At 30.5% G+C, this 27,346-nt stretch overlaps 3 protein-coding genes across 3 annotated transcripts; all 3 read right to left on the bottom strand.

The window, feature by feature from the left end:
- Positions 1 to 2,532: 2,532 nt before the first annotated feature.
- LOC130803144 (5-amino-6-(5-phospho-D-ribitylamino)uracil phosphatase, chloroplastic) lies at positions 2,533 to 12,215 on the bottom strand. Its single transcript, XM_057667327.1, has 11 exons — positions 12,024 to 12,215; positions 11,815 to 11,922; positions 11,418 to 11,486; positions 11,206 to 11,310; positions 10,325 to 10,379; positions 8,217 to 8,290; positions 4,437 to 4,520; positions 4,212 to 4,352; positions 3,551 to 3,616; positions 3,174 to 3,283; positions 2,533 to 2,838 (listed from the first exon to the last, which is right to left on the bottom strand). The coding sequence occupies exons 1-11, from the start codon at positions 12,147 to 12,149 to the stop codon at positions 2,670 to 2,672; spliced, it is 1,107 nt and encodes a 368-aa protein (XP_057523310.1). The 5' UTR covers positions 12,150 to 12,215; the 3' UTR covers positions 2,533 to 2,669.
- A 961-nt stretch (positions 12,216 to 13,176) lies between these two features.
- On the bottom strand, positions 13,177 to 17,359 carry LOC130803145 (high mobility group B protein 3-like). The gene is made up of 7 exons (XM_057667329.1): positions 17,045 to 17,359; positions 16,771 to 16,926; positions 16,528 to 16,618; positions 15,626 to 15,712; positions 14,834 to 14,872; positions 14,230 to 14,285; positions 13,177 to 13,748 (listed from the first exon to the last, which is right to left on the bottom strand). The coding sequence occupies exons 1-7, from the start codon at positions 17,125 to 17,127 to the stop codon at positions 13,700 to 13,702; spliced, it is 561 nt and encodes a 186-aa protein (XP_057523312.1). The 5' UTR covers positions 17,128 to 17,359; the 3' UTR covers positions 13,177 to 13,699.
- A 756-nt stretch (positions 17,360 to 18,115) lies between these two features.
- On the bottom strand, positions 18,116 to 23,176 carry LOC130803143 (WEB family protein At3g51720-like). Its single transcript, XM_057667326.1, has 2 exons — positions 22,773 to 23,176; positions 18,116 to 19,676 (listed from the first exon to the last, which is right to left on the bottom strand). The coding sequence occupies exons 1-2, from the start codon at positions 22,992 to 22,994 to the stop codon at positions 18,432 to 18,434; spliced, it is 1,467 nt and encodes a 488-aa protein (XP_057523309.1). The 5' UTR covers positions 22,995 to 23,176; the 3' UTR covers positions 18,116 to 18,431.
- Between the last annotated feature and the right edge of the window lie 4,170 nt (positions 23,177 to 27,346).

The following is a 27,346-nucleotide window of genomic DNA, read 5'->3' as shown; positions in this document are numbered from 1 at the left end:
CTAACAACTGTACATAAAAACCTATATTTAAAATAATTTTCCTATGTCTTTTATTTTTATGGGTTGTTAGGGGACGAAAGATTAGACCATCTACTTTATTAATGTTACTTATTAATTAATTAATCTTAAGTCACAATCATAGGAAGAAACATTAATTAAAGATTTGGAGTTAGAGCCATTACAACCGTTGGAAGGTGCTTGCTTACCAATATTTGCCCATATTACATGATTCTTCTCATGATTATTATTTTTAAATTTATAGTTAATTTAAATAATATTATCAATAACATTTGTTAAATATTGGAATCTAGAAGTTGATGATATTTCGACTGCTTACTATAACAATGTCTCATTTCTATGATAGTTGTATTTTTTAAAATTAAATTTTGAGTATTATTTTAATTAGAATGTTTACTTTAATCAAATTTATTAATTTGAATTAGAGAATCATAAGTTAGTCGAATGGTTGAATATTTTACCTTTTAGCTTTATGTTTATCGGCTTGAGAAAGGAGAGGGATCGGAGTGAATCGTAGGTGTCAAAAATAAAATCTAGTGTTAAATCATAACCCAAAAAGTAATTTAATAGCTTTTTGACGAGGTAAAATTATTAAAGTAAATCTTGGATGAAATTTTGAAACAATAGTACCAAAATTTTTTTATTAATATTTTAAATAATTTAGTTGGACTATATACTCTAATTCAGATATGTCTCATAATGAAACTGTATTGAGACCGTTTTAATAAGAGTTTTGTGAATCTAGTTATACTGTGGTATTGATTAGACTAGGCAAATTTGGTTGCCAAGTCAAATGTTAATATTGGTAAGGGTGCATCTTCCCTTCATCCCTTATTTGAATAGAACAAAGGGTAAAAAATAAAAAAAAAAAAAGAAAATTGAAAGATAAGGGAAAAGAAACAAGAGTTTAATTGAAATTAAAATGCCTTGAATCTTCCTCAATTTTGTATTATTAGCCATCATTCATTTACTACTTTTGAGTTGACAATTTCCATTAAGCTTAAGCATCATGATTAGGTGAAGAAAATGAAATATCTCCCTTTTAATTGGATGATTTATAAAAATATCTTTCATTATGATTATTGTTTTGATTAAAGTTATATGTTACATCGCAATATAAGTATATAACTCACAACTACTCTATTGCGAGTGATTATTTTTCAATAAGACAACTTAAAAAAGAGTTTTTATTCTCATAATTTATATTAATTGAGATATTTAACTCATATATAAGACGCGTTTTAATTTATAGTGAGATCACTCAATACAATGTATAATTTATGACCACATGCTACTATTTAGAATATTGTTTAGAATTGAATTGTTGTTACTTAGGAGATATATACAATAGTCAATAAGATAGTATATCCTTTTAGAATTATTTCATTATCTTCTTAATCATAAATGAAAGTTAAATTTAATCAAGAACATGGATGCAAATGTGAGATTTTAATAGATGGAAATTTCTGTATAGTGATCATGTGCTTAAACATTTAATGTGACAAAAAATTTCAATAAATCTTTTTAAATCTTTTATAAAAATCTTTTTAAGTTTTAAAATATTGGTATTTTTTTTAAAAAAAAATTGTATTTTATTATAAAGTTATTATAGAATCTATATAAATCTCTTTTATGAATCTTTTTAAGTTTTAAAACTTGGTATTTTATTATAAAGATAATATAGAAATTAATATAGATATAATTTTAAATTTTAAATGAAAAAAAAACTCTTTTGAAAGATTTTGTCCCAAAATATCTTTACTCGACTGGAGTTTAAAAATATTATTTGTGAACTCATTAGTTAACTCCAAGAATTCAAAATCAAATTATTACTTGTAAAATCTTTTTAAACAAGTCTCGTTAATAAATCACTTTATTGAAAAATTTAAAGTAACACGTCTCTAATGAATTTCACCTTGAAATTACTTAAATTATTATATCATACTCCATCAACATTATATGAAAAGTGAAATCATACTCCATCAACCAACTAGTTTCAACCTTCTAGTACTAGTTATTCCAAATTATTGTATGAAACAGTTTCAATATTTGCCACATTCTATATACGAATTAAGTAGCTTAAAGATACAAATTATAAAAATATCAATTTATTATTTTATGGTCGTCTCATCGAGAGACAATTTCTCCCACAAGTAGATGATTCATTAATCAGACGATCTATCCATGATCCAATTAAAGCTTAACCTAAATTGATTAAACACAATTTTGAAGTATAATGTTTAACCCTCTTGAGGTTATATAGAAGTAGTAAGATACAAATCTGATTTTCATAAGCAAGATTATTAATCTCACGTCGAGAAAAGAGTTGGTCTAGTGGTTAAAGATTTTTCCTTTCACCATTACGATAAATATCGATTCTCACCACCAAAGGATTATTTTCCCTCCCCTATTTGTACGAGATTCCCAAGCTTTATCCCGATCAACAAAATCTCACCTAGAAAATGGGAAACGCGACACATTCCATATATTGAAACCCGACCGGATGAAGAGGCGTTGATGTTGAGACTACATTGCTAGAACTTGTAATATACATTGAACAATAAAGTATATACATTCTACAATACCAAAAAATGAATGAGAAAGAGATTATGCTTCTTGAGACACTACAGATTATTGATTGGAATTAAAACTCAAAAGATGGTATCAGTAGTAAGCTTCCTTTTTGGTGGACTTTTCTCTACAATCTGCTTTTGCAAATCCATGAAATTAGAACCCTTGTGTGCAAATAATCGTCGGAGATTTATAACCGACAGCTCACTGAAGCTGGCCACTGCAAGATCAGCCTGCACCAAATCATATCTGCAAAAAACCGATTGTCCGGTCAAAAGCTTAAACTGATGGTTGAAGCACCTATATATGTTATATACTCGATTAAAGATGAGAAGTTGATAACCAACACCATAAAAAGAGCCGGATGTACGCAATCTTACCTTTGTTAGCTCACATACCCAGTAGGTTAAAAAAATTGCATATTGCACAATAACATTTTGCTAAATAACGAAAATAGTTTATGTTATTTGAGGGGTAAATCCCGATTGTTGCATGAATTAAAGGATTGGACAAAGACGAAAATTCAAGCACCATTTATAGAAATGCAACCGGTACAATGATTGAAATAGGGGAAGTCTGCTTACGCAGGGTGAGCGCCAATAAGAGCTACTGCCATCATTGTACAGTTATGAGCTGCAGTAACGCCTCTTGGGTCATCCTCGAAGACCACACATTTTGATGGTTTCCGATCCAACTGCAACCAAAAATATCAGCAGGATGACGTCACAGAGACTGAAATTGTTGGAATAAAGTTTCAAGGAAGTATACTTAATTCGGAAAAACTATCCTACCTTTGCATCCTGTCTAACAAAAAAAGATGAAAGCGGGTAGGTTAAAAACAAAACAATGTAGTCAATTGTGGATAAACAGGTATCAGATAGATCAAATTGTTGAGAGTTGATAGCAATTCAACATTTCGAGAAGGAAAAAAAGAAAAGGGGTATTTCGAGAGAAGTCTTACCTTTACAGCGGCAGAGAGAAATCTATGGGCAATAGCTTCCATGCCATCTTCTTCACTCACTATTGCCTGCAACGATGAAAAGAAGTTTCAGAAAACCAAAGTGGCTGTTTTCCCACGAGTTCTCTTTTAGTAGCACGGAAAAAGAAAACACTATCAGAACGTAACACCCGAATTTCCTCCCTTCCTCTAAGAGAGTAGGGAATGGGGATGTGAGATCTTCACCCTTGCCCATTTGTCTCTTGCACCAATACATCATCATCTACCCAGTGTATCCCGCTCATAGGAAATATGACCAGGGTTTGGGGAGGAAAGGAAGACAACAACCCATACCCATAAAAGAGGATGAGGACAAAGAATCTCTCGGCTCGAGGACGGAAAGATACCATCAGATCTAAGATGAGAAGGAAAAGAAAACACATTTTACGCATACACTCGATTGGTACTCAATTTTATTTCAGCAGGCATCACAAGTACTCATCATTTTACTTGGTCATACAATGGTAGATTTATCTGACGCAGTTACGGGTTTTAATGAAAACTGATTTCTAATGAAGCTTATTATTGTCACATCAAGTGAAGCTACACAGAACCCTAAAAACATCATCACAGTGCCGGTTTTTACAGCTGTAGTACAAGAATCATAACAAAAATAAGCAGGTACCTGAAAATATTTGTGAATTCCCATCCTTTCCAAAGCTTCAACCATGTTTCTTCTATCAAGACTCGAAACAACTGCACATGGTATACGGGCTGTTGAAACTGCCTCTAGCCATTCTTCCACACCTTCCAACGGTCTATTAAGCTGAAAAGATACCAAAATAATGAGTATTTAGGGAAAATGACCCCCTCCCCAGTCGATTCCCCCAAGTAACTACAAAATATTCACCTTGAGAAGATTATCATAATAAAATTGAGAAAGTCGCAACGTCAACATCTCTGTCTCATTTTCTGATTTCCCCCACTGCAAAATCTGATAGGTTTGAGAATGTTAGAATAGAGTAATTACAAATCGGTCAGAAATTAACATAAATTTTCAAGAAAACAATGACAGACACTGTATTTCGTCCCCTCCCCACCCAAAAAACAGCCAGAATAAACTAAGAAAATTAAGGGTGTTCTTAGCATAACATCCGTAGGAGGTTGAAAAATGATAATCAATATGGTAACCCAACATCAGCATCTCAGACGAGAGTTAAAATGAAGACTACTCTCAGAGCCAGAGATTTGTGGGTGTAGTGGCAGAAACCACATTTTCTCAAGTTGTTGGTGGAACATAGTTAAAACATGCAAATTTATCAAAGGAGGAGATCATCAAAGACGAGAGTGCTTTGCAGATCTTTCAGAATGTTGTGACGGATACCATTTTCAAGCACAAACAAAAGCACAAGTTTCAGAAGTAGATCATTTATTCAGTTTGCATGAAGATGGCAAATAATCAACTAACGATGGGTTAATTATATGCAAGATTTCCATAAGTGGATGAGATTGAAGGTTCTGAGTCATGCCGCATAGCAATCATTGAATCGACATAATATCATGAAGCAGTTTAATATCCAGAATGGAAAGATGGCATGGAAGAAGAGATTCGGGTGATTGAGAATGAGACATGAGAGCTTGTGGAGAAGCCACCTCATAAGAAAGCCATTGAGTTAAGTGGATCTACAAGATCAAGACCAAATCGGATAATTCATTTTAAAGTATAAAGTAAGACTTGAAGTCATAGACTATTCTCAGTCGTTCGTCATCAATAATGAGACATTTGCACTTGTCTTAAGGCATGACACTATTCGAGTAGTCTTAGCTCTACTTGCCTCAAAAGGACGGAAGGTACATCAAATGCATATCAAATCTACATTTCTTAATAGGTACCCAAAAGAAGAAATCTGTGTTTAGCAGCCCCAAGGATTTAAAAGCAAAAGGACATGGAGATAAACTGACAAAGTATTAAAGTTGAAGAAAAAGCCTAATATGGTCTCAGAATTGAAGATTATTACACACAGCAAGAGTTTGTGAAAATTTATATATATATATATATATGTATATATATATATATATATATGTATATATATATATATATGTATATACATATATATATATATATACATATATATTCATATATATATACATATATATTCATATATATATATATATATATATATATATATATATATATATATATATATATTCATATATATATATATATATATATATATATATATATGAATATATATATATATATATATATATATATAGATATTTATATATATATATATGTATATATATATATATGTATATATATATATATAGATATTTATATATATATATATGTATATATATATATATGTATATATATATATGTATATATATATATATATATATATATATTTATATATATATACATATATATATATATATATATATATCTATATATATATATATATATATATATATATATATATATATATATATATATATATATATGAATATATATATAGATATGTAAATATATATATATATATATATATATATATTTATATATATATACATATATATATATATAAATATCTATATATATATATATATATATATATATATATATATATATACATATATATATATATATATTTATATATATATACATATATATATATATAAATATCTATATATATATATATATATATATATATATATATATATATATATATATATACATATATATATATATATTTTATCCGTAAAGACTCATACAAATGAAGATATTCTAATTCTGTGGACAACCTAATCATCACAGGCAACAATTCAAGAAAAAATGATGCAAGAAAATTTGAGATGACAGATCTAGAACTTCTTAATTATATTCTAGGAATTAAGTTGACCAAAGTTCTAAGGGAATCTTCATTTTGCCGAAAGAAATATGAAGAAGGTCTATTAAAGAAGTTTATGGAAGAGAATTGTAATCCTATCACAACTCCACTTCAAGTAAATGAAAATTTGTGCAAGGATGATGAGAATGAGAAAGCAGATCAAAGAATCTACAAAAGCATGATAGATAGCTAACTTTATCTTACTGCCAGCAAGTTACTTATCAAGATTAATGCAAAGTCCTAGCCAACTCCACCTAGAAACTTCTGAGATATGTGAAAGGGACATTAAGCTAATGTATTCACTTTTAGACCATGACAACTAGAGTGTAGTTGTTTTCACAGTAAGGGTTCCTTGATGATATAAAAAGACCCTCAAGCTACACTTTTACACTAGAAAATAAAGGACTTTCTTGATCCTCTTAGAGCAAGATACAATAAGCCAATCTACAGTATAAGCAGAATACATTGCGACTTATGAATCCGTAAATCAAGCAATATAATTAAGAAAGATAATGCCAGATATTGGTAAAGCTCAAGCATCCATTGTGATAGTGATTCTGCAATAGCAATTTCTAAGAATTCTATCTTTCATCGCAAGACAAAGCATATTAAAGTCAAGTATCACTTTGTTAGAGAAGCTCAAAATAACAGTAAAGTCAAGCTAGTAGAGATTGATGGAGAAGATCAGGTAGCCGACATTTTCACCAAAGCACTTCTAAAAGGAAGATTCGAGAAACTCAAAGGCTTACTTGAAATGAAAACCAAAAGTCTCAAGGAGTGTTTCGTAAATGAGACCTTTAGTCTCCCTCATTAACAAGTTCATGTATTAAGTAGATTAGTTAAGAGGTACATGAATAGTTGGAGGAGTAATGAGTAATTGAAAAGTCAAAGGTTATGACTATCTATTAGTTATATTTATTAGTTAGCATCTTTCTTCACCAATAAAGGGTGTTTGCACTCATTACTTTACATGACAACATAAAGAGCTATGAACAAGCAAAATATATTTCTCACTTTATCTCTCTCCTAGTATATCTCATAATTTCTCACTAATTCCCCCAATAATTCCCAACAGTACCAAACTATCCAATGACCAAAAATTATATAGACAAATTAGTTGAACAACATCATTTCTCCAGACAAAGTTTAGGAAGGACATGCACATGAAAGTTAAACTCATTTATCAAAATAAAGCCTTAACTTAGTGGATCATACTAGCTTAAGTATGTTTTTTATAAGCAAAAGGAAATTTCATTTGGTAATCCTAAATTTTTGACTTTTCCATATGGTAGACAAACATTTTTTTATTCCACGAGGTGAAATTTACTTTCCAATTTTTCTGCGTGGTAGACAAATGGGAAGTTTTTTTGTTAATTCTACACTATTTTTTTCCTAACTAATGACATTTTTTCAAAAAGAAAACGTCGTGATCACCCTAATTGACCATATATTTCGAAATCCAGTCGAAATAAGTACTTAATTTAACCAAAAATTAAACATTTTTTCCACCACATGGAAAAGTTGAAAGCTCAAGGTCACCACGTGAATTTAAAAAACATTTGTGGAAAATCCAAAAATTCAGGGTCACCACGTAAAATTTCCAAAAAATAAAAACTCAAACTAAAAGAAGTGTCACACATAAGCAGGTCACTAGCAAGATGATGTTTAACGCTGCAGATCAATGCAGAAATTGACTTCCAATGAACAATCTTGGAGATAATTATAACCAATATCAAGCGCCTACGTGCATTATCATTAAGCATTACATATAGAAATATCCATCTACAATATATTTCTCAAACCTTATTCATGACATGATCAGGAGCTTCGTAAAGCATCAGTCTTTGAGTATTAGCATCCTCAGGAATTTCTTTTTCTGAAACAGAATTATGACAGAAATCATGTCAAGATTTAAATAGCAGCAGCTAATTGTATTATTGCACACTTTAAGTAGGTACAGATTATCAATTTTAATCTAAAACAACCAGTAGGCGAACAACTTAACCAATGGACTCTTAAAATAACCAAGACATAAGGAAGAAGAGACATCGAGAAATCATATCTATACACTTGTACATTGATAACATTTCAGCGGTATTATCATAATTAGGGGAAATCATAATCCATGTAAAACTAGGTGTTGATCAGAGTCCAAAGACAATCGGACCGACTTCGCATAATTGATTATTAATGGACATGAAGGCAATACAGACTACAGGTTCAGAGGAGTAATACACCATGTCTAAGTGGGTGAATTGATCTTCTAGGTGGATGGTGTGTATGTATGGTGTGTGGAAAAATGTCTGGCAAACGGTTCCATCATGCCATTTTACGTGAGATTAGGAGCAAATATAGTAAGGAGAGGTCAAGGGAAATGGCTCCAGTTCCATATCTAGGAGATCATTATTGCGTTGATGTTCTTCCATTCTTTTCGATCAATCGGGGATGCAGTGGTTGCGGACTTGTGGTGGAGGCTAGTGGGATGAGATGACCAACGCACGTCAATTGTAGAGAGTTCCGTAATGGTAACAAATGCTTAGAACTTCGTGATGATTTAAGATGGATTGAGGGGTTGTTTGCATTTTTCAGCTATTGTTGGTGAGTATTGTTTTGTCCACTATCGGTGCAGCAAGGAATCATAGTGGAGAAAGAAGATGGCTACATGGGCAAAGAGGAGGAAGGGCAAGGCTGAGCTGCGTTGGATTACTAGTCCGATATCATGAGAGTTATTTAGAGTATAATGGCTTGCTCTCTTGTTCATCAATGTTGTATAAATACACAATTAATGTGCTGATGGCCCTAGGTTACACGCTAATTACTCTTAGGTTTTATACAATAGTGGGCTACACATAGTTGAGCTAAACTAGCATTTACTATAAACATGTTACGCTATTAGAGGTTAGAAAATAATTAAGTGAAATGAGGAATGGGAAATGACAAAAAGTGTTAAACCAATTTCCTTCACAAACTTTCCAATTTTGGAGACATTGGATTATTTTCGAAGTTTTAGGAGTTTATCCCTTCAAATCCCTATCTTTCCAATCCTCGCCTTACTTTCAAAAAACACGAGGTGCACCAAGGCACTAAAGGATTTAGAGCCTAGGCGCAAAGCGCAAGACAAAGGTACAAGTTTTTTGTAGGTTAACCGCACTTTTTCGCTAAAAAGCTTACAAATCAATTTTATTACATGTATAATACTTAAAATATCACAACATCCATAGCACTAAGATTGAAAACATTTATTAACTTTGCAGTTTACACTACTTTTGGTAAATAATTATTAATATGAGAATATGAAAAGTACCTAAAGTTAATTTTTTTCTTCTTCACCTACATTTCTTCAATGATTTACTTTTCTTATGGAGGCAAAGATATCACAAACTTCATATTCAAGTGAATTCGGATTTTGAGTTTATTTCTTTTTCAAACAAACAAGCTTAAGTTTATTAACCAACCCAAAAAAAGGTACACTAGGGGCACAAGGGGGGAAGGCATGGTGGCACATGTAGTGGACTTTGCCTCACCTAGCCAAGGCATTTTTCATCCAAGCCTTGAGGTGCACAAGGTGCAAAGCAGGTACCCTTTTAAAAGCACATATTCAGTGACATAAGAGATAAGAACTAGAAAGATGGCAAAGATACAATGAACACACTGTTGGTCAAGGAAGCCTCTATGAGCAATGGCTTATACGGTGCTACTAGATCATCTCTTGTTTCATTTTAACAAATACAATAACCATCCATGCAAAATGAGAGACCATATCGCAGTTCTCATATTTCAAGCAAGTGAGAGGAAAAGGGGAACAAAATGTTGCAGGTGTCTTCTCTTGGCACTCAACAATTTCAAAATAAATTATGCATAAAAGTACAACATTTATGACATTATATCAAATCCAAAGATATGTGCATACCCTCTTCCGAGGCAAGTTGTTTCCAAGCGTTTAACTTCAATGCTCGAGTATCCGCCTAGATCACATCAAACTCACATTTGTTAGACAAACATTAGAAATGAAATAAGTAATTTTAGAGAACTATTTCTATTATTATATGTGGTGTCAGAATCTCAATCCAACATGAATGATTAGTCAAGTTCAATTGAACCAAAACTCCTTCAAATAACTACCCCAACACAAGTGGAATGGAAGTATCCAAAGTTGGCAAGTATACAACACAACAGAGTTACTCATAAGCCGAATACCCAAACATGTCACCTTCACAATTTTAACCACCTGGTTGTGAGGCACAAGTTTTTCAAATACTTAGAAACTGGTAGCAAACGTGAAAGCTAGAAAGATATTCTGCCTTTATTTCAAGTATAGAAAGACAGTGTGCCTTAGGTGAGCTTCAATGCATTTTGTTAGTGAGCTAAAGGCATATAGGCAAATACATCGTCTTTCATGTACCTAAAAGCCATAATAATTTAGAGGTAAGAAAACAAAATACTAAAATACACAAAATAAAACGTCAAGTTTCTAGCAACTTCTTCCTTGATCATCTTCGTTCCTTACACATAAGTACATTCAAAAAGCATTAACAAGAATCAATCACATTTTCTCAAAAAAAAAAGTCAGGTTTCTAAAAAGGAATACCTTCCTTTGCTTAGATGAAGAAAGTTTCACAAACCTAAATTGTGAGCTACAATCAAAACTCCATTCGAGCATTCAAGCAAAGTGTCCAAAACCAAATAAAAGTCGGAAACAATGTATTCAATTCACTCATTCCAATCCACCAGAACACATTCATGGAATCGAATGAGAAGAGAAAAGTAAAGAATTTGAAAAAAGAAACATACCAAAACATTGTCCCAAGAAAAAATAAGTCCAAAAGCTTCATCAGGTTTCATGGCGTTTCGTATTCTCTTAAGAAACCCCTCTTGCAACCGTTCATTCAAAAAGTCCTACCATAAAAAATACAGAACCATGTGCAATTACCAATCATTAGAATACAATTTTCAACATAATATTATTACATAAAAGTATAAGCATGTTTCATGTATTTGCTTACCACATCAACTTTCAAGGGTCCATCATGTCTAAAAGTCTCAAAACCTTCTCCATATTCAGCTCCAATTGCCTGAATTACCCAAAACCAATGCTTCAAACTTGCCCAAATAACATAACACATTATAGCATTAAAAGGGGGAAAAAAAAGCAAATTCTATAAGAAAACCCAGAAGCCCTTGATGGGTTTTTCACATAATATCTCAAAAAAAAAATGTTCTAACCAAAACCCACATATAACTATACTGTAAAAGCAAATCCAGAAACCCTAAATGGGAATTTCACATTAATAACTCAAAAGAAAATAAAAGTTAAGTTATTTACAACTTTTAACAAAACCCCACATAATTAAACCCGAATTCAACAAAATTAAGTGAAAACCAAAATTTAAAAAACCCTACCTCTTGCTTAAACAATTTTTCTGGAAGAAAAGGAAGCTCACTTGAATCAAAATCACAAGCATTTCTAATTGTTAATCGCTGCTTAACTATATTCTGGACCTTTAATCTCTGCTTTCAAGAAATTTGACAAATATCAAACAAATTGAAGAAGAATTAGTAATAAAAAAGAAAAATTAATAATAATTAATCGATAAAAGAGCAAAAATTACCGGCAATTTGAAGTATGGAAGAAAATGGGAGTTTAAAAGGGAAGAAGAAGAAGAAGAAGAAGAAGAAGAAGAAGAGGGTCTCTTGGGAAGTAAAGAAGAACCTGGGATAAAATTGCAACAGTCCATTTCCACAACTCTGCACAACTAATTCTGGTGTTTATTGTTGGATATTTTATTTACATTTTTTATTCTTAAATCTTAGAATTGTTTTTTGATAAAAAATAAAAAATAAAAAAATAAAAAAAAATCGACCTTTCTCGAGCCTTAATGAGGTTTGTGCATATGTTGAGTTGGTTGGTGTGAAACGGTCTCTACATTTTTGATGTTAGAAAGAGATTTTGGTCACAACTTACTATGAGCATATACCACTATTTTTCTTAAAGGGATTTATTTGAGTTGTTGGGTTGATTTTGGGTTAGATATTTTGAAGTTAGTTTGAAATCTAATTTTATTTTTATGTTGTTTTTTACATAATTGTAAATCACTTTTGAAAATCGGGTCAAATCGAGTTCGATTACAAAGTTGGATAAATTTTCGGTCATAGCATCTATTTTGAACACCTCTAATTTTTCAAATTGATCACTTTAAAATTGTGAGTGATTACTTTGACACACAAAATATACATGGATCAATCCAATATAAATGAACTCACCATATAATCGTCTCATTTTTAATTTGTGTTTCTTTTTTCAATCTACCCTACATCCAAAATCATGTTGGACATATTCACATTATATTAGCCAACTTCTACTTTGCAACTAAGTACCAACCTCTCGAATATGCATTTTGTTGCATAAGTATGGTGAATAGAATGAGTACAATGAAATGAAATGGTGTTCAAGATTTTATTCTAGGGTTTTTGACCAAAATTAAAGATGGTTGAAGATTGTTTAAATGATGTAGAGTATTGATCGAATGTTAATATGTTATTGATAGAGGTTGAAGATTCGCTAAAACACAACTTAATATATAAGTTGGGGGTTTTACGAGAAAATCGTCAATAAATTATGATGTTCAAATTAACTAAATTTCGACAAAAATAGTGATTGAGAGTAACATAAGAGGAGTTAGATTGGAATTATTTGCATGCCTAAGACAAGCAATGATAGGATATTGGATAGTAGAGTTCCGACCAAAAAATGGTGTTTGTGTATATCGATTAACAATAAATATAGACAAATGCGAAATACATGATGAAGTTCATATAAAATTCAATTGCTTAAAAGTTCATTACAGAACTAATCGCATTTTACAGTCTTTTTAACTTTACTACTGAAAGTCATATTTATCTCGCAATATGACACTTTTACTTTTAATAGTTAATTCAAAGACAGACAAAAACCAAAAAGCATTAAGACAAAATCTCTTCAAAGCCAGAATTAATAAAACTTCCACTAAAGATTGATAGTCGCAAATACAAAGTGGAGCACTACGCAAAACTCAAACAATGGGTGCAAAAATGCCTCAAAAGGGCAAGTTTGTAGCAAAATCACCCCAAAATTAGCTGATATCTTACAACTAATTTAGTAGTCCTAATGAACCTTAGATTAAGATTATAGATCCAGGGAAAATATAGACAAAAAGCCCTGTACATAATCAAACCCTAGACTGTACATAAATATCCAAAATGACTTGCCTTGGATAAAGTAGGAAATACCAAGACCATTAGTATCTCTTCATTTCACTTCAATGCAGAAACAGCTCTTGTGCAATTGGCATCGCAAACTGTTTGAAAAAGCACCATATTTATTCACATACTTCATATAGACAAATAGAAATAGCATAGAATGTCGAGGAACCAATTCAACCATCAAACAAAAGCTTAAGTTGATGGTTGAAGTCTCAAAATATATTAATACTCTGATACTCCCTCTTTAACACGAGAGAACTTTGAGCGACAACTAGAAGTGTAGATGCATGCAGCACCATAGTGTAAAACAAGGCCACATTGAATCGCATCGGCTGCATTGTAAAATTTTTAAAACAAACGAATCGATATTTCCCATATTGTAAAGGTGTATAAAAATCGCATTTTGGGCCGTATTAAGGAATAATTCGACTGATATTAAGACATTCATTACCCCGATTGCAACCGTTTCCACAATGTGCTAGCACATAATCTCATAAACCTAACTCTAATTATCACGAGGATATGTTATATAGACTAACACAGAAAATGATGCATGGAATGAAATGTATTACTTACTTGTTCCAACCTTCACTTTCTTCAGAATCATAGTCATCCGAGTATTCAGAACCATACTGAAGTTCAGAGATAATGGAAGAAATAAGTGTCTAATAGAGGTAGTCTCATTGAGTTCAAAAAATTTGTAATAGAAATTGAGTCATAGTGAAAAAATAAGGCCCTGTCACCGTATCGCGACCGTATTATTTGAGTTTGTTGCGACCAAAATATAGGCTGCATTTGAAAGCGAAATCATACGTAATGGACGTGATATCTGTTTCGTGGCTATTAACGTGAACACAAATGAGTGCCGTTCTTGATAATTTTTGGGCCCTTGTCGAAACATAAAAAATGGCTCTTATATAAGTTTTGTTTTTTGTTTCTTCAATAATGCATCACATAGTTTCTCTTTTTTTCCATCACATTAACGTCATATAAATGTGCAAATTTAAGATCGTATAATGATAAAGTACTTATGCACAAGTTAAATTTTCATAATAAGGACTAACTCAATTTGGTCTCCTTTATAAGTTGGGTCCTAAACGGTTACACCTCAAAACTACCTTAAAAAGGCTCTGCCGTAAACGAAACTGTATTTTTGCAATGCATTAAAAAAAAGGAAAACCTGAGTGCCTTTTGCTGAATCTGCTTCATCATCACCGTCCTGTATTTATTCGTAATGTTTACAAAGATTAAAAAAGTTAGTGATGCAAAAAAATCTAATTTTAGAAATGTAATGTAAGATACAATGCTTACAAGAGAAGCCAGCTCAGTGAAAATAAATGGTTAGATTGAAAGTTTTAGATTTGTACATTATTATTTGGATAGTTTAAACAATTTTGATCTTCTATCACTTTAAAAAATTTTGAAATACATATAATAATTCTGATAGAGTCTTAATCTCAAAAGAAAAAGGGTGTAAATGTTCTAAATTGTCTAACTAGAGTTTTTCACTACATTATATAAGTAAAATGGTCATATTTCTTCTAATTGACCTCCCTTCATTCAGAACATTGATCAAAACATTTCCGAAGACTTGGCAATAGGTTTTGCTTGTACGAGCAGGCATTGTGCTCGTTTGAGCATGATGTGGCTCGTTCAAGCATAGCTGTATAAGGCCGTTTTGGAGATGGGATAGGAAAAGCATGTGCCGTGGGCCCCAAAATGAAAATTATAAATTCTATTTTATAAATGAAAAACAAGTTTTATTAGATATATGTACGCGTTATTATGATGATATTTGCTCTTTTAGGTCTTACATTCCTAGGATAACAATCTCATATCTTTCAACCATTTGTTTCTATCATAACCATAAATACAAAGGTTCAACTACAAATCACTAACAATAAGTTTGAATTTCAACCATGGAAATTATTACAAATGATTGAACTAGAAATCATTGATTCATAAAACTTACTTGAGAAAGTTGGATTTCTTCTTGACGAAGAATATTCATATAAACCATATCCACTTTTTGTGCTTGAAGAATATATGGCCATCTCTCCTAAACAATCAAATTTATAAACACTCTTACGTTAATAAGTCTACTTATGCAGATGAGATAAAAAGGATCCTAGGAGGGCTAGAGCAAAAACTATATAATTCCTATTTACTTTTTGATGTTTAGAAATTTGAAACACTTTTTTAACCATTTAAACATTAATAAAGACAAAAAAATGATGCTATATTTTTTAGTATGGTATCAAATAATTAGATATAACTAAAATTTTAATGTCATATACCTAAAAATAATTAAAAATAACAGAAGACTCAAATGTCAAATGTAACTATAAAAGTAACGACAAACATGTAAACAAGTACTACTTATTGTCAAATAAATCGTAAATAAGAACCAAAATTTAACATTGGTGGGTTTCAAACCCCTGACCGATAATATGATAAGAAGACATTCTACCAACTGAGTTATGATTATAATAAAATATATGAAGTTTGTTAATATATATAAACTCCTATTTTCCAAGGGTTTAGGCAATCGTATACCTTGAATGGGTATAGAAATAGAACCGGCGCTGATCCTATATCCTACTATTTTTTGAAGTCCTAATGTTATCGATTATTGGAGCTAAATATTCAACTCGAAATAAGAGTTCTTTTTTTTACTTTTTCTTTAACACATTATATCTAATTTATTCCATTTATATTAGAAAATAAAATACGGTCGAATATATACCATATTGTTTTCGAAGAAAATAAGAAAGTTACGAGCACCGAAAACTTCCACTCGAAAAAGACTGTAAATCAAAACAAAAAAAACGGGTTTGACAACTTTTTGTAACGCTAAAGTAGTGGGGCATATACCTTGGTAGACATTTTCTTCCATTTCTCAACAGCTTCACGATTAACCTCAATCGAATTTTGACCACTTTTGCAAGATTTTGAATAACTTTCCCTAAAATTAACCATTAAAATGTCAAAAATGACAAATAAAGTGCTTCAAAATTGATTAGAAAAACCACTCCAAAAGGGTTTTCCTTGGAATTTAAGTTGGGAATTGAAAGTGTTTCAATATTAAAACCCAGAAGAGATATTGCAAGAAATTACATGAAAAACATAAAAGGCGATCTGGGTTGCTCCGAAATCAGAATTTTTTCAGGAATTGAAGGCTTAGAATTCCCTTTAAATTTCTTCACATCTTTCTTCCTTTTGCAATCATGCATATCCATTAATGCAATTGCCACCGACACTCCACATTTTTCACTGAAAAAATACAAATCCAGAAAAAAAAAATTACAAAAACCCTAAAAAAAACCCAAAAATTCATATAAAAAAGATAAAATAGTTTTATAATTACTCAAACATGGATAAGAATTAGTACCAATTCATGAAGGCGCTTCCATCGGGAGCACGGAGAGGAGGGGGAGCATAGCGAAAAGCACGAACCCTTTTGCGAGTCGCCATTGAAGGTGCTTAAATGGAGGAGATAAAGCGATTTTGTTGATGAAATGATGTTAATTTTGGTTCTTATTCTCCATTGGAAAGGAGAAACAGTGGGTTATGGTGTTCACATTAGTTTGATTTAATTTATTAATAGGTTAAACAGTAGAACAGTTGAAACTTCAAAATTTAATTTACCCGGAAAAGATCTTTAAAAAGAGCGCCAATGGTTAAAAATGTCGTTTGTTTTTTGGTAAGGTGGAAAGCTGTTTGCCAATAATCTCCTTTTAAATGTGTCTGACACAACATCAAAACAACAAGTTTATAAGCTAAAAATTACTATTATTAAACTATTTAACCAAACTATGAAGTATTTCTCACGATTTGACCGTCTTATATAAGAAATTGTGTTTAAATTATTATTAGTCCATTCATACTCCAATGAGCAATAATTAGGAAAAGTTAAATTTTTTATATGGTAAATATATTATTTTATTGAAGAATAGAGTTAATGGAGCAAATGAGAATCATAAACATTAAAAATGTTAAAATAAAGTTAGGGGGAAATAAAGACCATAAACATTATAAAAATGTAAAATTTAAGTAATTAAAAAATATGTAGAACTATTGACGTTTAAAAATTAAAATTAAAATGATTTAAGTTAGTTAAGTCAAAAATGTGATATAAATAAAAAAATTATTTAACAAAATACAAATAAAATTGCTTAAAATAAAAAATAGGAACAACAAATACGATCAGAGAGAGTAGTTTGCTAACGTGTTTTTTTTTAGTCTATCTTTTATCCTTTGTTAAAATTTTATCCATAAATTTTGTCTCAATATTTGTTGACTTTAGTAAGTGACGTAGTAGTTAACAAATCACCTAATATTACCGATTGATCAAATAAGCTAATTGAACCAACCAATAACTAAAGACGAACATGAATTTACGTAATACTCCATGATTGTTACATGTGCCCCCAATTGATTGCCCTCTTTACTAAAGATAACATTCAAACAAACGAAGGAATCCATTCATACTCCAAATATAAGCACAAATCATATAGAGAAAACCCTTTACAACCCAAATACAAACATAAATAGAAAGCACCACACAATCGAAGAAAGATTACAAACATACTAATAATATAAGAAAGAATATGTTAGCTAATATTAAAGCACACAATTACCAAAGGTAAATCTGAACATGTGCAAGGTGCCCAATCGCATAATATCCCATAAAGTAAGATATCTCAAATACTAATCACTTTCAAAATTAGAACGTATTTCTGCTCTGCCCCTGCACACAACCATTCATTATAATTCATTTACTCATCATCGCCACGCCAAAAATTCAATGCTTGGATCTTATTCTTATTATGCTTAGACATAGGAAGTGATATATGAACAAATCCTAATCCCTTTCTCTTAGAAAAAAAATTCTTCCCTTCATTCCCTTCTTTTCCTCTTCTCTTAGGAGGAGAAACACTTTCTCCTCTATGTCTCCTCAACATTTGATTCAATGACACTCTTTGTTTCCCTCCTACACTCCTCTCTTCCTTCGCCTCGACTTCCAAATCATCCCTCAACACAAGTTTCCTACTCAAAATATCACCAATCGATGTCGTTGGCCTTGCAACCACCTTGTTACACTCGCTCCTACCATACTCGAACTCATTCCCATCGAGCAACCTAGAGTCCCTTCGTGTAGCTCGTGTAGGAAACGAGTTTCTAAATGCCTCAATCTTCCTTAATTTCTCCTCATTTCCATCCATTTCCGACCTCTTTTTGAACATATTTTCGCCTTTTTGAGCCTTATCAGCTAAAGCACAATACTCTTCTAACGTGAGACTAATTCTATCCTGTTTTTGCTGATGATTCTGACTATTACCCTGATCATACACCACACTTTCATTGCTTGTTAATGCCCTAATCTCGGCTAGTGCAAGACTTTCAGCAGCCCGAGCAGCATCCTCGAGTTTTTTAGCCACAACCCATCTCATTTCTATCATTTTTAGCCCTGTTTTAGTCTGCTCAACATCTGACATTGCCTTCATAACTTCTGATCTTGCTGCTTCTGCTGTCTTCATAAACTGTTCTGCCTCATAGTTCAGCTCTCTAAGCTCCCTCGAGATTGCCATCGAGTTAACACACCCACCAACAGTAATGTCTCGAGGCCTTTCCAACGACACTTTTTTATCATCCATTTTCTTGCTGAGTGCCTCCACAGAAGCGCGGAGCTCAGCAAGATCATGGGTGTTCCGATAAAGACTGTGTTTCGCTTGTTTTAACTCCATCATTATAACCCCAGCAGCTGATGATGGGATTTGATTCGATTGTTCTTCGTTCTTGCTTGTGGGTTGCACAATGGTATGATCAACAGGATATTTGTTCACATACTCTTTGTTAGGAGGTTCTTTTGGGACCTTTTGTTTTAGTTCTTCTACTAGCCTTTTGGTTAGCTCAAGTTCTTTTAGGATCTCTTGTGTTTCTTGTTCTTTCTTTTGTAGATCTTTTAGCATTGTTGCGGTTCGATCATCGAGTTTTTGCACATCAGGTTGTTCTGTGTTATGCTGTTGATAAGAATGCACCATTAGTTAGAAGAGACTTATAACAATGCATCATTATACTAATGAAAGTAATGAGTCTCTTTTAGTTGGGATTTGAACAATAGATGTAGTAGTGTATAACATAACATGGCCTGATCAGACTGATAAAACAATACGTAAAAATATCCGATTAAAATTCAGAATTAAATTCCAAAAAATACATTAAACTACACATAATTTATTTAACTAAAAGACAAGAACTAGTGGTGTAATAGTACTAATTGCTAAAAGTAAGTTCAAAGATCCATACATAGTGTGATAAACATAGTGATTATCATCCTCATTAACATTATCCCTTAATCACATGTTCGCCACTATGGTTTTGTGAAATACTAATGTCTTTTTTTGAAATGTGAACTAATCTAATGAAGCGTGTTAGATTACATATTTTGGGTACCAACCATAAGCTTAAGCTGATAGTTGAGTTGGTCTCTTAACATGGTAACAGAAGCCAACATCTAGGTCACGGGTTACAAAGCAGCACAAATTGTGACATGCATGCACATATCACTCACCAAAACTATCGGATGGTTCTCCATAATTTGTTCTGATATCCGATTCAAAATTTTAGTTCGGATCGAATATTTGATTTGAAAATTTAAATATCAAATAGATATTAGCGTTTTGATACTAGGATTTTTGAATATCAAACATTTTTCGAATAGTCAAATATTGAGTTTGGACGTACTCACTATTCTCTCCAATAATCAATCAATAATTAACAATAATTTTTACGAAATACTTTCATAATAATTGATTTACTAACAAAAAGTCAATGCTATTAATTAATTAAACAATCCAATAACCAATAGCCAACTGTAAACACCTATATGTTATTACGATATATTATTTTGTATTTTACAATTTTTTTACTAAAAATAATGGAGTATTAATTTATTGTTAACTTTCAATTAATTCAAATTGAAGTGACAATAAAAGTATATTTTCAGCATGCATTGAAATCCTTAGTGAGATGGCCAAATCCTACTCGATCCTATTTTTGTCCCGGTCAAAAATCAAATGGCAATCAATTTTTATTGATAAATTAAATGTTGATGAGTGCTCATTAAATGCTATAAGTATAAAGATCTATACGGACCCATTTCTTTCTAAATTATATATTTATATATTTCATATATTAGTAGTAAATTAAATAATTGCATTTTTTAAATTTTAACTTTTAATATGAATTATTGGTTGTTATTTTTGAGGATATTATTCATTACAAGCTTATATTCTCACAAAACTATCAACAATAAAATAACATTTAAAATAAGAAAATGAGACAATATTTATAGTAAAAAGACTCAGATCAAAACAAAAATAAAAACTTACATTGTAAAGGAGGAAGTATTATTTAGTTTAAATAGTTTTTTAAGTGACAAATGCTTCTTAAAAAGATGAATGGAAAAATTGCTAGGTCACTTATTATACTACTCACACACAAATATCTATACATACATCAATTTATTTAATTTAATTTCATTTAGTTATCCCTTAATATTTTTAGTTGAGTTCTTATAATTAATAAGTAGCCCAATTTCAACTACTTCATAATATAGCTAGATAAATAGTACACTACTTAGTTTAAGTGGCAACATATTAGTAAATTAAGTACATAATTAATTACAAAATCAACTTAAGTATACAGAAGATTGACAAGCACACCTGTAATACCTCTGAATTTCCGACCCGTTTCTGACCTTTTAACGAAATTAATATCATAAAGGACGAGAGGAAATTCGGGTGTGTTACAACATCAAGACATATAAGTTAGAATTTTGAAAGGACAAGTAAAGCACTTTTTGTAAGAATTGGAAGTTTGGAACTAGTGATCTTTATGGTTGTTGAAATTACAAGTTCTTCAAGATATGACACTGATTATTTTCAACAAATTTTTTAAACTTTAATATCTCTTCATATACAATCTCCTTACACGAATACTAAGAAAATAACTCCTAAAATTATATAAATAAGATTAAAGGATAAAAAAAGTGTGTGAATAAAAATTAAAAAAATGATGGGATCATTAATCAAAATGAAAATATTGCACCGTAAAAGGGAAAGACTAATATAGAAATTTTTATGGTTAGATTATTTCTATCGGACTGACCTAATGTATATTTATCATCTTAAAATGATGATCGGTAATAATTTTATAGTGATAATTTTTTAGTCTAAAAGTGATCAATTAACACTTTAAATTGATTATTTACAATCTTGAAATGACCCATTAGAGAAATGATAAATTATATAGATCCTTCTCATGGTAAGCAAGGGCGAAGCCAGGATTTTTAATTCGAGGGGCCAAATTGTCTATATACTAGAAAATTATTTATTATATAAGGTGTTTAAAATTGACATGATGACCCAAAATTTACACAACATTGTGACCGAATCCGATTTGACTCAAATTTAAAATGATTTACAATTATGTAAAAACAATATGGACACAAAATCCGATTTCAAACCCACGTAAAACACCTAACCCGAAATCAACAATGACCCGCACAAACCATTAAACACTAGTTAAACTATAAAAATATTAAAATCATATAGACTGAAATGAATTTGAACCATATAAATTTATTAGTCTATAAAAATAATAGTTTAAATTAGAATTTAATCTCTTAACCTTATATTACAAATGTATTAGTTCAACCATTGAGTTATAGTAATTTTTTTTATATTTTTACTCACTTTAAACTATATATCATATTAGTAAGGGGATCAAAGCCAAATTTACAAAGAACTACATTTTCAGCAAGGAGAATTGGGTCTCCCACAGCCCCATGTAATTTCACCCAAAATGATAAGACGATTTCATCAAAGACAAGCTAATCATGATCCAAGTTATTTGATAAAAATCTTTTGATATCAAACAATGCAACATATAGCATACAAAAATGACAATTACGTTGATTATACGCGCATAAAAGTTCAGCACATTCTATACTAATTTTCAGATTCACCACTCTATAATTTATTAGACTTTAACTATTAAAAGCTTTATATAAATTAATTTCTTTTGAGTAAAATCAAAAGTCAAACTTTACTTACATAATGATCATCTGGAGCAAGAATAGGCCGAGGGATCCAAAAGCCACGACCACCAAAGCGAATAACAGCTTCTTCAACCGACTCGAATGGGTGTGAAGTATCCACAACCACTCTGGGACTACAATTCCCCATTCCATGCACATTATAACATTCTTCTTCTTCATCTGACAAAAAATCATATGTTTGTGTTGCTGAATCTACTGCAATAACTGTTCCCGCCATTTTTACTTTTTTTTTTTGTGTGTGTGTTCTCTTGATAATTCCTAAGTTTAATGGTACAACAAATTACTACAAAGGTGGGAATATTAATAAATGGAGTGTTTACATGTAAGAGTTAGTAGTAGTGTAGTACTATAGAGAAGAAAAGAGTGATTATAGGGGAAAGAAAAGAAAAGAAAAGAAAAGGGATATATGATGATGATGATGATGTGATAAATGGATGGTGTGATGATCATGATAGTTGGCTAAAATTTGTTTTTCTTTAATGGGTAGGGTCCTCATTGACCCACTTCTAATTTCCTTTTATGTTTTGAAAACTATGTTGTGAAATATCAGTGTCCTTTCTGATAATTTTCGGTCAGACAAAAAAAAGAGTCTTTATATAAGTATAGTTTTATTTATTTTTTTCTAACTATGTAGTTCAGTTTTCATGTGCTTAATTGAGAAACATAATGTTGCAAATTTGATCCACGTTAGAAGTTATTATGCAAATACTAATTTTTAATTATAAGGATTATTCAATTTGGGTCATTTCATGAGTTGGGTCCTAAACGGTTGCATCTCAAAACTACCATTAGGAATAGTCCTGTGAAATACCTTTTTCTCTATCCCTCTCATTTAACACTTACTGTAGGATGGACACTAGTGGAAAAAACATCATTTATTGCGATTTTTTGGCCATAATATGTTGTGGTTTTGACTTTTGACCCTCAGCATTAGCATTAGTGATAGCAACAGATGACCTATTTTAAATGTTGCGATTTTTGGGAACCCGTAGCATATAGTGTATTTTTGATTTTTTTTTGAAAAAGACTATATGTTGTGGCTCTCCCAAAAGCGCAGCATATAGTCTTTTTTAAAAAAAAATAAAAATACACTATATGCTACAGTTTTGGTGGAACCGCAGCATATAGCATATATTTTTTTTTTTTTTTGCTTTTTTTCGTTTTATAAATAATCCAATGATTAGTGTACAATGTAATAAACAATGATTAATGTACAATGTAATAATCTAATGATAATCACCAATTATCACCAATAATCACCAACTAATATATATATACACTCTCGATCGTATATATAATAATATGTAATAATATGTAATAAACAAATACATATATTAGTCCTAAATCTAAACTAATTACATTAATTACCAAACACATAAATTAGCAAGATACACGGCAATCTTGTCTTTCAATCCACATATTTCCCCCTCTCTCAAAGGATGTGTTTTCCTTGGAGTGTCGAATAAAACCTATAATATAATATTATATGAAATAACTAAAAAAGTTTGAATGACACATAAACATTAGATTTTACCAATAGTAAATATATAATATTATAATTTAAGAACGTAATAAATACTTACGGCGTCAATATTTTCGACTCCAACGTTCTTCACGGATTGTAAGAGATCGTCCATATATTTGAGAGTGTAGTAGCCGCAATCAACGGTATTATCTTGTCGAAAACACTAAGAGAAAATAGATGTTAGCGCAAAAACGCTTAAAAACCTTTAAAATCGCAACTTACCAAGTAATTTTTAGCATATGACTATGATTTTCAATTCTACCTATTTCAACACAATAATATATACCAAATAGTGTTGACAAAATAATATATACTAAATAGTGTTGTGTGCCAAGTTTCGTGCAAAACAAACCAAGTTTGAGCTACTTTATGTGCGAAAGTGCCAAAAATGCTTAAAAACCCTTAAAATTGCAACTTAGCACGAAATTTCAAGCATATGACTATGATTTTCAATTTTAACCATTTCAACACAATAATATATACCAAATAATGTTGTGTGCCAAGTTTCGTGCCAAAAATCAAGTTTGAGCTACTTTATGCGCGAAAGTGCCAAAAACACTTAAAAATCCTTAAAATCGCAACTTAGCACATAATTTCAAGCATATGATTATGATTTTCAATTCTAACCATTTCAACACAATAATATATACCAAATAGTGTTGTGTGCCAAGTTTCGTGCAAAAAAACTAAGTTTGAGCTACTTTATGCGCGAAAAAGCCAAAAACGCTTAAAAACCCTTAAAATCGCAACTTAGTACGTAATTTCAAGCATATGACTATGATTTTCAATTCTAACCATTTGAACACAATAATATATACCATATAGTATTGTGTGCCAAGTTTTGTGCAAAACAAACCAAGTTTGAGCTACTTTATGCGCAAAAAAGCCAAAAACGCTTAATGAAACGTATTTCGAATAGTGTTTGTACCTTTACTAATTCCCATTTCGGATATATGGCTCTAGATATAGATCCCATTTCTCCACGCACTTTCTTCATTGTGCTGAAACGCATGGAATAGTATAACTATTTATATATCAATGCATGTAATAATATTAATGTAGTACTATATATATATATATATATAATATATATATATATATATATATATATATATATATATATATATATATATATATATATATATATATATATACATATATATATATATACATATATATATATATATATACATATATATATATATACATATATATATATATACATATATATATATATATACATATATATATATATATACATATATATATATATATATATATATATATATATATATATATATATATATATATATACTTATATATATATATATACATATATATATATATATATATATATATATATATATATATATATATATATATATATATATATATATACATATATATATATATATACATATATATATATATACATATATATATATACATATATATATATATATATATATATACATATATATATATATACATATATATATATATATACATATATATATATATACATATATATATATATACATATATATATATATATATATATATATATATATATATATATATATATATATATATATATATATATATATATATATATATATATATATATATATGAAATTGGTAAAATTTATAAAATTACACATTCAACAAGTCTTTGAATTTTGTCTTGCGAGACGGGCTTTGAGCTTTATGTAATGAGTCGAAGACGTGCACAGTATTTGTCAAAGGACATATGACCAAAAGTATCCAATGCAAACTACAAACGCAAATTTAAAATTAACAAATTAGAGAATATGTGAATTTAAAAATCAAAAGATAAGTTCAATTTCAAAAATAAAAACTTACTCTTCCACATATGGAGCCAGAATGAACATGTGTTTAGATGCAAGGGAATTATTCAAAAACAGTCTCAATGTATTTATTTGACATCATCTGGATCATTTACACTTTTAGTACTCGAAATCGATTCAGGAAAAAACCATCCAATTTTTATTGGAGGTTCGCAAGAATTTAGCTCCTCGTAAGCCGCACTAAACTCACGAATAAGAAGAATTCGGTTATTAAAACAATTAAACAATAATGCCTAAATTGTAAGATAATGAACATCACCTCATGTAGATATGGATAAGAGCTACATTCAACATTTCTCCTCTCAAAAATTGTCCAATGTCACCAGGACCAATAATTACAAAAGGGCTTTCAACAAAGCAAAATTGTTCCTTCTGCAGGGGTAGAACGATTGGGTCCTCCTCACGCATGCGAGACGCACATGTGTGCAGCCATTTGCAATCTTGAGAGAGATCTTTTAGCTCCGCATCAGTCAAAATTGGAGTGATTGCCACCGACTTTGAACCAGTCGACACCTTTGATGAGGAACCGATCTCTCTCCTAGAGCCCTTTGTACTCTTTTGCTATTTCAATTTATACAATTAAATTAGTGTAAGCATACAATTAAAATAGTAAAAATAAATAAGATACAAATGATTATTGCCATAGTAGTGAATCGGACCCAAGCATATGGCCATGTGACAAAACTACCTAGGGCGTCTGATAGTTTCTCAAGGCTCCATTCTAGCATTGGAACCGGGAGTGAGAATGGACATTTTTAACAAATACACAAATATTTGACAAACTAATAACATAAACTCAAATAATGTAAAATTCACAAATAAAATGATATCTTTAGCACTAAATTACTAAATTACATGTTAAAAAATAAAGATATGAACTTGCAAATTAGTAAAATAAATATAATTACCTTGATTTCGTGGGTTATGTAATCTACAATAAAAAATAAAAATAAAATTAGTATAAAAAGAGTTGCCCTAATTTTCGAGTGTTTTCATGAATATATTGTAAAACTTAAAGGTTTAACAAATTAAAAATAGAAAAAATACCTTAAGTTCGTGGGTTTTGAAGATGAACAAGACCAAAGGCTTAAATTTCGAGTTAATGAATAGTTTACAGTCGTGGGTTCATGAACAAGAAGTAGCAGTGAACAAGAAAATGTCGTGGGTTTCAAGAAG

Source organism: Amaranthus tricolor, chromosome 16, assembly GCF_026212465.1.
Source record: "Amaranthus tricolor cultivar Red isolate AtriRed21 chromosome 16, ASM2621246v1, whole genome shotgun sequence".
NCBI classification, from domain to species: domain Eukaryota; kingdom Viridiplantae; phylum Streptophyta; class Magnoliopsida; order Caryophyllales; family Amaranthaceae; genus Amaranthus; species Amaranthus tricolor.
Note: the sequence above shows the minus strand (reverse complement) of the source record. Positions and strands in the feature narration are given on the sequence as shown.

What these genes read in the sequence shown, in the direction of transcription:
- LOC130803144 (XM_057667327.1), bottom strand. Translation starts at nt 12,149, where the DNA reads ATGGACTGTTGCAATTTTATCCCAGGTTCTTCTTTACTTCCCAAGAGA. An exon ending in TTCCATACTTCAAATTGCCG is followed by an intron (nt 11,923 to 12,023) that starts GTAATTTTTGCT and finishes TCTTGAAAGCAG; the next exon opens with AGATTAAAGGTCCAGAATAT. An exon ending in CTGATCATGTCATGAATAAG is followed by an intron (nt 4,521 to 8,216) that starts GTTTGAGAAATA and finishes CAAACCTATCAG; the next exon opens with ATTTTGCAGTGGGGGAAATC.
- LOC130803145 (XM_057667329.1), bottom strand. Translation starts at nt 17,127, where the DNA reads ATGGCGACTCGCAAAAGGGTTCGTGCTTTTCGCTATGCTCCCCCTCCT. An exon ending in AAGAAATCCAACTTTCTCAA is followed by an intron (nt 14,873 to 15,625) that starts GTAAGTTTTATG and finishes GAATAAATACAG; the next exon opens with GACGGTGATGATGAAGCAGA. An exon ending in GAAAGTGAAGGTTGGAACAA is followed by an intron (nt 13,749 to 14,229) that starts GTAAGTAATACA and finishes TTTTTCAAACAG; the next exon opens with TTTGCGATGCCAATTGCACA.
- LOC130803143 (XM_057667326.1), bottom strand. Translation starts at nt 22,994, where the DNA reads ATGGCGGGAACAGTTATTGCAGTAGATTCAGCAACACAAACATATGAT. An exon ending in TTGCTCCAGATGATCATTAT is followed by an intron (nt 19,677 to 22,772) that starts GTAAGTAAAGTT and finishes TCTTATCAACAG; the next exon opens with CATAACACAGAACAACCTGA.